Consider the following 12,735-nt stretch of genomic DNA (forward strand, 5'->3'; position numbering starts at 1 on the left):
AACATAATTTTGATTATGAAAAAACTACGGATATGACTACTGCAGATACCTCAAGCCGAAGTCTTGCTCGAGAGTCATAAAAAGGATTTTTGTGCAAGTACCTTCACTTTTAAAGACTCACACAACAGATTTCGTTATAGAAAAGTTCATTAGAAGACAAACATGAACTTTAAAATATTGGCATTGAAGCAAATATGATTTAATCAATCATTTATTAATAACTGCAAGATTACATTAAGTATGTGTCCATTTGGAATGTACCACAATTCATTTACACCAAACATACAAATCAACAGATTCCAGCATCAGATTCCAGTTCCAGCCTTCATCATCATACTACTTGAGGACTGACCAATGACCATATCAAGATACCATATCAAGATTACACCTCATTGGCAACATAATTCATATCTTCATAAATACACAGTAAATGTGAATACACTTAGCAGTAAACCAAAAGGTATGAAACAAAACAAAAAAACAATGCCCTTCTTATTTATTTAAACCTAAAGGGCTACGTTTACTAAGAAAATACATGAATCTGAGATTAAACCATGATGCTTAGCATTTGTGGAGAGAATAGACAAATGTTTACAGTGAACTATAACACTAGTTAGAACTGCTACTGCACTTCCTGTGAGAAACACTATGCAGTAGAATATCATATCATGCAAAAATTTACATTTGATATGCTTGATGACCCTATGCACAAGGAGAATTTCATGTATTTAAAAAAATGTGATTCCCTCAAATCTTGCCATGCACTCACTAGTCTTGTTTTATAAGCTTGTGTTGCTAACCAGATTCCTTCAACACATCTGCATACTGAAAGTCTGTTTTCTATAAGAAAACTGCACTTGTGATAGAGATGCTTGTAAGTCTCGAAAACCAGCCCACAAGAACATGTTGTAACCCCATTTTTTAAACAATCAGATTGCGTCCTTAAAGCTATTTCAACTGTTTTGCCTATTCTGAATAAGTGACAAAAATGACAATGCTATTTACAAATGGTCTACCTGACATTCATCCACAAGACTAGTGCTAAAATAAGGTAACAAAGGTAACTTCATTATAAATGAGATGTGCAAGGTCTAAATAATAACAGTCATGTGAAACAAGAAAAGCAGCAGGTGTCTAAAATCAAAAGACATAAATTATACAACTTCATGTACCATAAATATATAAAAGAATAGAACTAATGGAAAAAAATAGGCCTACTTAAAACTAAAATACACCAGGAGTATATATATGAAGTGCCATCTGAAGTTTTCTTCTAAAATGAGCATTTTTATCAAGCTCGTATATTTAGGTTCAGTAATTTCACTTTAATGACAATTAATAGGTAATTTTCATTGCCATTAAAGTGAAATAACTGAACATAAACATGCAAGATTGATAAAAATGATCATTCTAGAAGAAAATATCAGATGGCACTTAGAGGCTTTTGCATCTGAAGTCTTCATAAATATATATATATATGAGATGAGAAATAGCTAAATCCTGTCTGTCTGTAGTACCTTTCATGGCTCAGTGTTTCGACTGTTCAACTTTACATTAACTTAGACTCATTTCTTGAAATGGATTAAAGAAACTGAGCAACAACAACAAAAAAATCCCATTTGTCACATGCAGCAGTCTGAATGCCTGGCACTTCAAAGTGAGTGTGTGCATTTCTCTATGTGGCTTTTATCAGGAGTTTATCAGGACGCATGCAGATAACTACACTGCATTACAGGATACAGGAAGTCGAAGATGTTTGAAAAGAGAGGAACAAACCACACCTGTAGAGATGAGTGTTTTTAGAGGTAAAATTCATCTTATTTCCCCCTAGACAGTGTTTTTGACCAAAAAGAGACATTAAACATCGTCAAAGATTCGGCTTCGAGAAGACGACATTGAGAGGTACCTTCCACCGGCATGTCTGTGGGAGAAAGAAACAAGACATGTGAGCGCACAAGATAAACCTCGTGACAATAGAGTGCTGCAGGTTCCATCATCCCCCAAAGTCAATGGGTTTCTTGAATGGGTTTTTGGTTAAACACCTGAAAAAGTGTCTGTGGTTAACACAAGCTCAAGATATTTTTATGTTTTATTCTACGACATAAAATATCTCAGTAATAATGCTTTGTGATTTTTTTAAAAGCTTTTACTTGCTAACAAGCAGCTAAATGGAACTACACAGGGCCACTGAATATCAACACACCGAACAGGAAAACTCATCTACTCACTAGTCCACTGTTACAGCCTTCTGTGTTTATAACTCAAACTTTCAGGGAAAATGTTTGGAGAAAGAGTTGTCGGAAGCTTAGTGAAGACCGTGCTGTAGTTTATAGCCTATGTTTAGCTTTTTGCATCTGCCGACTGCATTTAGGCTTATTTGTGAAGATTATCATGATGAACAACATGTGTGAGAATCATAAACCTTTGTTGGTCACAGAGCTTATTTTTGGCAATAATCCAAAAGCCAATTGAAAAGGGGAACTAGGGTGATGCTAACTTCTGGGTTGACCGACAAAATTCTGTCATGCCCACAGCCCTCATAAAACTCGATCTAACCTGCCAGTGTCAGATTGCAAAGGGTCATCAGTAAGTGTCTCAGCATTGAAGTCCAATGGCTCAGCGTCTTGCAACAACTCAATGCTGTCTCGCCCTGACTGGTTGCTGCTACGCGTGTACTTGGCCTCTGCGAAGAAAAAGAATTCCTGCTTTTAATAACAAACACCTTATAAGAATACTACAGGACACACGTCTTATTGGGCATTAAACATACGTCGGTTTGTGTTTGAATTTAGGGTTTCACCGTAGTTGGTTTCCTTCATCTCAGACATGGAGGTTCGGTTTCTGGCAGCAATATCATCTCGCTGAACATAACGCTCTCTCCATTCCTGTCACAGGGAAACATATATTTACACACTGGAATAATCAGACGCAGTATGAATTATAGAAATAATCTTACTCTTCGTCTGTTTTCCCCATCTTCTATTCTTTGCCGTTTTCTTCTTTCTATGCAAAAGACAGCATAATAAGTCACATACATGTCCTTGATTAATGTCGGATGGGACCATTTTAACTGTCAGTGTTTTTGTCAGTGGTGACTACCCCTCTGACGCACTGAGGTTTTCACCACTGCAGATAGTAGAGCTGTAGCAATGAGGAAAAGTGATTCCTGTATGAATCATCATTTATTTGATTCATACAGGAATCAAATAAATGATATTTCATTCATACATTTATTGACCCGGGTTCGAATCCACTGTGAGACACCAATGTGTCCCTGAGCAAGACACTTAACCCCTAGTTGCTCCAGAGGCGTGCGACCTCTGACATATATAGCAATTGTAAGTCGCTTTGGATAAAAGCGTCAGCTAAATGAATAAATGTAAATGTAAATGTATTTCTGTTTACATCTAACCATAGCAACCACAGAAGACCGTTTGACTGTTTTGAATCTACCCGTCGAAGATTTAGATCCGCTTCAAATTACATTTTTCTCATTTTAAAAAACATTTCATCATAGTTTTGTTTTGTGTTTGTTTGAAATTAGTTTTGTAGACCAAAATAAATTGGGCTTGTGTGAATTTCTTTATAAAATCTTAAGATATAACTTTTGAACAGTATATATATAAATATATAAAGTAAAGTCAAAGTCTGGACTTGAATCCTATTGAACAAATTTGGGATTTAGTGGATTCAAAGATAGATCGCACAACAATTTTATCAAAAGCAAGTCTTTGGGAACAACTAGAAACTATTTGGATGTCAATACCAACAGAGACTGTGGGAAAGTACTGTACATAAAAACAATGCCAGTAAGAATGCAAGATGTTTTCAAGGCCAAAGGAGGGCATTCAAAATATTAAGTTTTTTAGTTATTATGTGTGAATAAAGACTATTTAGTTGTTTCAGTTTCAGCCTAATAAATGATGACAAAAAACAAGTTAACAACTTTTTGACAGATTCCTAAAATATTTGTTTTCTCTTTATTTGTTAAGCACTAATATATATATATATATATATATATATATATATATATATATATACATACATATATATATAGTGCTTTTTGAAGCTTACTTTTCAAAAGTTTGAGGTCAGTTTTTTTTTCCAAGAAGCGAATACTTTTTTTCAGCAATGTTTCTTGAGCACCAAAAACAATTGAGCAGCAAGTCAGCATATTAGAATAATCTCTAATACCAACCGGGACTGAAGTAATGGCTGTTGAAAATTCAGCTTTGCGATTACATAAATAATTTACATTTTTAAATATATTAAAATAGAACAAATATATTTTAAATTGTAATATTTCATAATAGTCGTTCGTAATTTCATAATATATTTCATACAGCCTTGTTAAGCAAAAGAGACTTCTTTCAAAAACATTTTACTCACACCAAACTTGCATTTTATATTTACTGTGTATATATTATTGACCTCTGCGCAGGAGTTCTCTGCCTTCATCTATGAGGTCAGAAGTCAATTCGTTCTCTCCCATGAACTGCTGGAAACCCAGGAGGTTCAGACAACGTGTCCCAAGACTGGACAGAAAGTGAAAAAAAAAAAAGAAAAATTGTTTTTTAGTTTTCAATTAGTCAGAAACTACAACATAACATCTGACACGTAATACCCATCACACATGAAATTCTGTCTGATAATTCATAGATAAGACACACCTGAAAAATGTAGCAATACAAAGAATGACGATCAGCATGGGGTAATATATGTAGAAGCCGTTGGCAATGAAGGACAGGACCCGCATGGAACCCATGATCTACAACATTAGAGAAGGTTCATTTAATGCTTAATAGTACATTCAAAAAGGGCATTCTGGGCCATTGAAGCCTTGTTCTCTAAATTTCATGTAATGGTAAAAGACTTACAGAGGTGTATGCCGTCTGCTCCTTTGCTTGGTGGGATATGGCAGAATCCATGTGAATCAGTCCCAGGAAGTTTAGACAAAGTGGTGGAGTCAAGCGGCAAAAAAGCCTAGTAAACAACACACAGGCTTTGTGCTTTATCAGAGAAAGACTAAATGACAGAGTTTACTGGCAGTACAAGTTTAATACACTCAATACTGCTATGCAAAACATACATGCCGCTGAACTGCAGGCTGTAGGCATCAGTTTGGTGATGTGAGGCCAGGTAGTAGTAGTTGAAGACTCGGATGCGAAACACGGTGGAGTAGACGCAGGTGCAGAGGAAAAAGATTGTAATGAAGCACGCCATCTACAGGCCAAAAATGACAATATTAGCTTGTGTTTCAGCTAATCTCACCAGGTCAGACTGTCAGTAAGCTCTTAGTTTTGGTGTATTGCAGGAGTCGGCAACATTGAGTTGTAAATAAGTTAAAAAAAATAGATCAAATGAAATCATATATTAAAATAATTTTATTTAACTATTTTACTTAAGAAGAAAAGATAAGTTCAAACTTTCTAATATAAAAAAAGTGTACATACACTGAATTATAAACGCGACACTTTTGTTTTTGCCCCCATTTTTCATGAGCTGAACTCAAAGATCTAAGACTTTTTCTATGTACAGTACACAAAAGGCCTATTTCTCTCAAATATTAATGGAATACACCTATTCCACTCTAAAATGTGCAGTTTTACTGTATTGGGGGGGTCCGGGGGGGACCCACTCCTCTTCAATGGCTGTGCGAAGTTGCTGGATATTGGCAGGACCTGGAACACGCTGTCGTATACCCCCCCCAATACAGTAAAACTGCACATTTTAGAGTGGCCTTTTATTGTGGCCAGCCTAAGGCAAACCTGTGCAATAATTATATATATATACAGTGGGGAGAACAAGTATTTGATACACTGCCGATTTTGCAGGTCTTACAAAGATCTTACAAAGCATGTAGAGGTCTGTAATTTTTATCATAGGTACACCAACTGTGAGAGACGAAATACTTTTGTCATGCAATAAAATGCTAATTAATTATTTAAAAATCATACAATGTGATTTTCTGAATTTTTGTTTTAGATTCCGTCACTCACAGTTGAAGAGTGATAAAAATTACAGACTTCTACATGCTTTGTAAGTAGGAAAACCTGCAAAATCGGCAGTGTATCAAATACTTGTTCTCCCCACTGTATATATATATATATATATACATACTGCCAATTGATTTCTGAATGAATGATTCACACTGCTGAATGATTTCTGAAGGATCATGTGGCACTGAAGACTGGAGTAATGATGCTGAAAATTCAGTTTTGCCATCACAGAAATAAATTACATTTTAAAATATATAAAAATAAAAACATTTTAAAATAATTTAAACTGTAATTTTACTGTATTGTTGATCAAATAAACACAGCCTTAGTAAGCATAAGAGACTTTTATAAAAAAATATTAAATCTTACCAACCTCAAACTTTTGAACGGTGATGTACATAATTGAGTTTATTGACGTTACCTCTCCCATCTATATTTTTATCCATTTACTATATTATCGCCCAGCTCTAATCTGCTAAATGTTACTTAAGGCATGAAGATATAAAAATGTAATAAACATTAAAATCTTGATTTTCTCTAAAGTTGCTTTGAAACAATGTGTATTGTGAAAAGAGCTATACAAATACATTTGACTTGACTATTCACTTTTCTTAGATTACAGAGCTCAAGCAGACTCACCTCAATGTACAGGTAGTTGTAATCTCTCTCAGCAAGCTGGATAAACACAGCAAAGAGTGACAGAACGGGACGAGTACTGAAGAAAGTGCACTCAGACCAAACCACAGCCACCGAAAAGAGTGACAGAACCACAGCCAGTATACGGTAAAACCACTGCTTCAGCAAGCACTCCCAGTACCACTCTGATGAAGGAAACAAAGGACAGTAAAAGCAGGGTCAAAAGTGACACTTGTTTATCTAGATCTACTACCTACCTACTGTGGGGGTATACATATAGCGTCTGAACCAGCCTACAGGTTCTGGAGGGGCAAAGCTGTGAACGAACTGCCGAGAGGTGCTGGTTTCGTTCTTGGCAACGTCCTCGAGATGTAAAGCCTGTTCCAGCAATATCTGCCACTGAACTCGTGTGCGATTGTGCCGCTGCACTGCGTAGATCACCTGAGAAACCAGCTGTCAGTATTATCTGTCAAAAATTCATAAACACAGAGAGAAAGCCTGAGCGGTACCTGCTTGTGTAGTTTCGAAAGGCTTCTTTCAGAGGGATATGCGTTTTGTTTATCATCGAAATCCTCATAGTCATCCATGTTCCTGCCCATTTTCTCCTGATATTCTACTGGGCACTAAAAATAAAAAGCAGGTTTCAACTAAAAAGAGTGGCACGGTTCCTTCAATCACATACATAAAAATGCACTGTCATCCTCTCACCTTTCGGAGAATGGTGTCTACATTCTTCCTTAATGGATGATTATATTTGATCGATTCATTGATTTTTCTCACTTCCTATGATAAAAATACAAGACACAATATTGGCTGAATGGACTCAGATCTGACATGACCTTTCAAAGACCAGCTCACCCGGACTTATATATTGTAAACAGATGTTTATTTACAGCGTATAAACACACATGGCTTTCACCTCCATGACATCTTCTAGGTTCTCCTCTGAATCTGCCTTCTCTGTCATGAGCTTGGCTGCTTTGAAGTAAGTCTTGATGAGAAGGTGACCCTGGCGTGAGGACTCCCAGTACGAGCGGGGGATCTCGACCAGGCCGTAGCCCAACAGCAACACTAGAAGAAATAGACCCCAAGTGTTGGCCGCAGTGATGCCGATGGTTTGCAGCTCATACCTGGTGAAGTCATACAGAAAAGAATAGTCAGTATGAACAGAACATTGTGATGACAACTGAAGAATTTTCTGGGTTGGTTTACCGACCAGGAGAGGTGCCACTGAGGATGAACAGCCACATAGATGAGAAGAGAGCCGAAGATGAAAAGGTATGTGCCATAGTAGATTGCATTCTCAATCAGGGCCGTCTTGATCTTTCCAGTAATGGAGAATCCTCCAGAGCGGGCATATGACTGCATGAATGGCAGAAGGAGCCTTAGAAGAGAAAACACTATTATTAATCACTATTTTTACAGTTAGCACATTCATGAGCAGACATAATACAGCATAGTTATTTATGCATTGTTTAAACCAAAGGTTTTCAAAGGGGGTGCTCGAGGGCCCAGAAAATTTGAGTTTTTTTTTTTCTTTTACTATGAATAGGGCATAGAAAAAAAAAAAAAATACAAATAATATTTTCTAATAATAATTAAAATTAGATTTTAATTTGGCTCTAATACAATATAACCCTGTTTAGTAAAAATAGGTCTTTATACATGAAAGTATACTTTATTATTATTATTGTTTGGGAAGGGCATCATTCGCATTGGCATCATATTATCATATCATATTTTGGAGTCCATGGCATCAAAACTTTTTAAAACCCCTGGTTTAAACCACACAATAGACAAATTTTATGATTATATATCAATATGACTATTGTTATTACTAAAACATTTTGAACAAAATAATAAACATTACTATTATTATTATATTTCACTGTAAAATAAAAATTAGAATTTAAGAAAAATAATAATTTTATTTTACAGTGCAACTGTAAAATTACAATACTAATATTTATGGTTGTCTTAAAGGGTTAGTTCCCCCCCCATGTCATTAGTTACTCACCCTCATGTCGTTCTAAACCCGTAAGGTAAGACTTTCGTTCATCTTCGGAACACATATGAAGATATTTTTAATGAAATATGAGAGATTTCTGTCCCTCCATTGACAGCTTTGCAACTACCACTTTGAGGCCTCAAAAAGTTTATAAAGAGATCGTAAAACTAATCCATATGAATCAGGCTGTTTAGTCCATATTTTCTGAAGAGACACACGATCGTTTTACATGATGAATTTAGGCTTTCATTGACATATACAAATGAATCAGCGAACATAAACAGAAGATCAACCACACTGGCTTTGCAAGAACAAATCTCATTGGTTCCTGCGGAAGCTCAAACGTGCTGTGTAACACGAGAACGAACCTCATTGGTTCTCGCATGTCAAGCGAACATGCTTGAGCTTCCGTTTACCACAACTGATGTGTGGTGAATGTTTATATGTGAATAAAAGATCTGTTCATCAAATAAAGCGATCGTGTCTCTTCAGAAAATTTGAACTAAACCGCTCAATTCATAGAAATTAAATTTACAATCTCTTTATGAACTTTTTGAAGTGTTAAAGGTGCAGTGTGTAATTTTTAGCGGCATCTAGTGGTGAGGTTTGCGAATTGCAAACAGCCAGTCACTCACTGCCTATCCCTCCCTTTGCAAACTCGAAGGATAAGCTACGGTGGCCGACGTAGGATCGAAAGATGTCGTCGTCTGAGTCTGAGTCAGCAGAGAGTAGCAAGTCAAGCAATGAGGTTTCTTTATATTATATTTTATATTAAATTATATTTAATTAATCAGTAAAACCACATGTTATTGCGATTGTTATTTTTACTTGTTCATCATTGTGTTAGTCTTTTATTCACTGACTTTACCATAGCTTGTTTCCATGCTAGTTAGTATAAGATAAGAGCTATGGATAAGAGCATCAAAGCAGCTAGGTAAGGGGAAATAGCTAACGTTACGAAGTCCGAGGCGTCGTTCAGACAGCATGTTTTTCTCCACGTTTGCAGAGTCAGGGACAACCTGAGTATTCTGCTGCGTCTTTTTCTGCTGCTTCTCATTCAAGTTAGTGACGAAGCGCGCTCTGTAGCGCTGTTTGTTCGCTGTCGGCTACAGTAGAAACATGACGTCACAATATGTCGACCTTCATAGAAGGGGGGTGCCCGCGGTTATGTAGATATAAATGACTCATTCTAAGGTAATAAAAACATAACGGTTCATTAAGTAAGGTCTTTATACACCACTGAAAACATAGTTATGGACCTCAGAAATATTACACATTGCACCTTTAAAGTAGTAATAGTTATATCTTCATTTGTGTTTCGAAAAGGAACAAAAGTCTTACGGGTTTGGAATGACATGAGGGTGAACTAACCCTTTAATTTCTTCATTTTCAAACATTTAACCATCGAGCTTGTATTTTTGTGGAAACCAGGAGCACTGACCCTTTGGGAAAAGGGTTGGTGCAATGTTGCATTCCCAAATGTCTGCTCCCAAACAGATGCAGAGATAAGTTCGCGGGGAGCAACATTTACTGCAAAGCTAGCCGTTCTCTGAGACGCTGAAAACAGTGGATCATGAGCTGATTGTGTGTAAATTAACATGAGTGGCACTACACTCTGAAACATGCAGTGCATGTATTTATTTAATTAAGCCTTTGCAATCTAAAAATAGCACTTCGCCAAATAGCAATTTTGTTTTCATTTCAATTACTTTGCAGCACTACAAAAGACTGACTTGAGTAGTAACATTGACATATAATTATCAGGAAGATTTAAGATACCATTATCAAGTTTAAAAGGGCAAACCTTTCTCACCAAGTAAGACACTGTGAGGTCCAATAAACAACCCTCCAGAACACTGGCATGATGCCATCTGGAATGTAGCTCCATGGTTTATAGCACACATGTTCAGTGCTTTGGGAAAAGGGACAAAATATATGTTCATAAACATGCACTATAACAGTACAATCAGAATAGGCCTAACTGAATACTTGAATTACTGTTGAATTTACCTTTTACTAGGTGAGACAGAGGTGTTTGGAGTCGTCTGGTTTGAAATGACAGGGCTCACAGAGGGCGTCTGGGCATGTGCTCCCTGATCAATTAAACACTGCTTGTAGATTGTCTGAAAATCAATTGCACAAGTTGTCTGAGTTGCATCAGGAATTAACAGTGCTGGACACTTTTATAGAGCGGGAGCCACACTAACCGTGCTGACATCCAGGGGAAGAATGAAGACGATGAGAAAGCACAAATACCAAGCCAGCAGTGTGCCAAAGAGAACCATGCGCTGCTGCTTCTTAAAGTCGCCATAGCGATGCAGGAGAAAGAGAGCCAGGAAAAAGACAACCACAATCTCTATTCCCAGCGCTGCCCCGCTCATAGTGCAGGCCGCACTCCAGTCACTCTTCCTGGGACTGAGAGCAACTGCAAACATAGAGAGAGACAAAGACCAAATAACATTGGACAATAAAATGGAAGCTTGGGAGATTTTTAGATTTTAGACAAAAAAACTTAAACTTAGGAGGAAAAAAAAAAATACCCACCACAACAACAAAATCTATGCTCACAGAAGACAGTACAGATCTACATAATATAGTGACCAATTATGAAAAATGTATTCTAGCAGATTGTTTACAGTGTTATGATATCTTGCACTATTTCAAATACTTTTGTATTTTATGTGTAAAGTAATTTAATGGGTAAAGCATATACTTTTTAATTATTTAAATTGATTGATTTGATTGTTGTTTGACATGAATGGAGTGTTTTATATGATTACAGAAAAAATTTGCCTTTATGTGCCTAAAAAAATTTTTTTTTATTTTTATAAAACTTACTTATGTGACTGGTATTCAAGCTATTGACAATATGCATCTCAGAGACCCTTTTGTTTTTCCTCATTTGAGCGTAAAGTGTAATTATCTGTAATTGCTGGATTCAGTCAAGCCTAACTAATCTCACTATGCAGACAATCAAGTTAGTTTACTGGGCGTAATGGGAAGTTGTGATGACAAATTCGACTTATTTCCGCGATTCAGTTCTTTTCGGACAGAATCGGTTCTTTTGAATTCGGATAATCAAGTCATAAACATTTCTACTATTAACACTAATATTAAATGATTCAACGAATCAGTGACTCAATAAATGCCTCAGACTGATTCAGTTCGATTCGTGAACAACTCGCTCAGGGCTGCATCTCCAAGCATCCTAAGTATGCTTTTGGAATGCTTAAGATGCTTTTAGAAAACAGAAATCGGTTCATCATCATCATCATCATTATCAAACTTTATGCAAGTCTCAGAGTCCAGATAGAAAACAACAACAATACAATACATAAAGAAATGTGTTACAAACGATTCAACCAATTCATCAAAAAGATCCGATTTAAAGAATGATTGATTCACGAATCGGATATCGCTAGAATAAAAACATACGCCCGGCTAACACACACGCCTGCTGCGTTACTTGCAATTCGTTTCAATTTAACTCTGTTTTGCGTCAAAGAGTGCTTTAATCGCAAACGATCTGTCAAAGCACAATCTCCAGCTGATCTTTTGGGCAGTGCCCGTGTTTTGCTCTGAATCATGGGATCGCCTTACCTCAGATCTGCTTCAGAGAAATATGTGATGCAATAAGCTTATACCTTATTTCATTTCATAGACAAATCAAGGTGCGTGATGATAAAATTACCTAGACAAAATCCACATTTCACGGATTTCCAGAAAATCACAAACGTCACGCCTCTGACGCATCTAATGGGCGGCGGCTTCTTCTAGTTTTACAGACAAGACGCCATAAATGAATATCGCCAACTACTGTGCATTAGAGCAAATAACACTAAAATGCATTATAAAATAGAATTATCAGCGAAAAAAGGAAAATTACAAATTCAAAATTTAATCCCATGGATACAGTATCAGTCCCAGTAACAAGAAAAAAAAAAAAAACTTTCATAAAATAGGCCTGTGAATTAGATGTTTGTGGACATTTGTTTATAATTCTCATGAGAAAAATTGCACAATATACTATTGTATCATTTAGTATCAAAAGTAGTATATTAAAACAAAGGCAATATGCACAAAAGTATATAT

At 36.3% G+C, this 12,735-nt stretch overlaps 1 protein-coding gene across 2 annotated transcripts; it reads right to left on the bottom strand.

The window, feature by feature from the left end:
• Positions 1 to 179: 179 nt before the first annotated feature.
• Positions 180 to 12,452, bottom strand: lmbrd2b (LMBR1 domain containing 2b). Of its 2 annotated transcripts, none has more exons than XM_084387922.1 (18): positions 12,335 to 12,452; positions 10,851 to 11,068; positions 10,654 to 10,766; positions 10,457 to 10,555; positions 7,852 to 8,019; positions 7,555 to 7,765; positions 7,344 to 7,418; positions 7,145 to 7,258; positions 6,893 to 7,076; positions 6,639 to 6,820; positions 5,090 to 5,223; positions 4,878 to 4,983; positions 4,671 to 4,768; positions 4,432 to 4,535; positions 2,957 to 3,003; positions 2,771 to 2,885; positions 2,557 to 2,683; positions 180 to 1,921 (listed from the first exon to the last, which is right to left on the bottom strand). In XM_084387922.1, the coding sequence occupies exons 2-18, from the start codon at positions 11,022 to 11,024 to the stop codon at positions 1,858 to 1,860; spliced, it is 2,115 nt and encodes a 704-aa protein (XP_084244048.1). In that variant the 5' UTR covers positions 11,025 to 11,068; positions 12,335 to 12,452; the 3' UTR covers positions 180 to 1,857. The 2 variants fall into 2 exon arrangements, with proteins under 2 accessions (XP_084244048.1, XP_084244049.1); XM_084387923.1 differs by having other exon boundaries at positions 12,244 to 12,349.
• Positions 12,453 to 12,735: the final 283 nt, after the last annotated feature.

The sequence above is a fragment of the Rutilus rutilus genome (assembly GCF_951802725.1).
Source record: "Rutilus rutilus genome assembly, chromosome: 18".
NCBI classification, from domain to species: Eukaryota; Metazoa; Chordata; class Actinopteri; order Cypriniformes; family Leuciscidae; genus Rutilus; species Rutilus rutilus.

Bases quoted from the DNA above. Each gene is read 5' to 3' on its own strand.
- lmbrd2b (XM_084387922.1), bottom strand. From the start codon at position 11,024: ATGAGCGGGGCAGCGCTGGGAATAGAGATTGTGGTTGTCTTTTTCCTG. The intron at 8,020-10,456 runs GTGAGAAAGGTT...TTCTCTTCTAAG, and splicing joins ACCTCACAGTGTCTTACTTG to GCTCCTTCTGCCATTCATGC. The intron at 2,886-2,956 runs GTAAGATTATTT...TCCCTGTGACAG, and splicing joins ATGGGGAAAACAGACGAAGA to GAATGGAGAGAGCGTTATGT.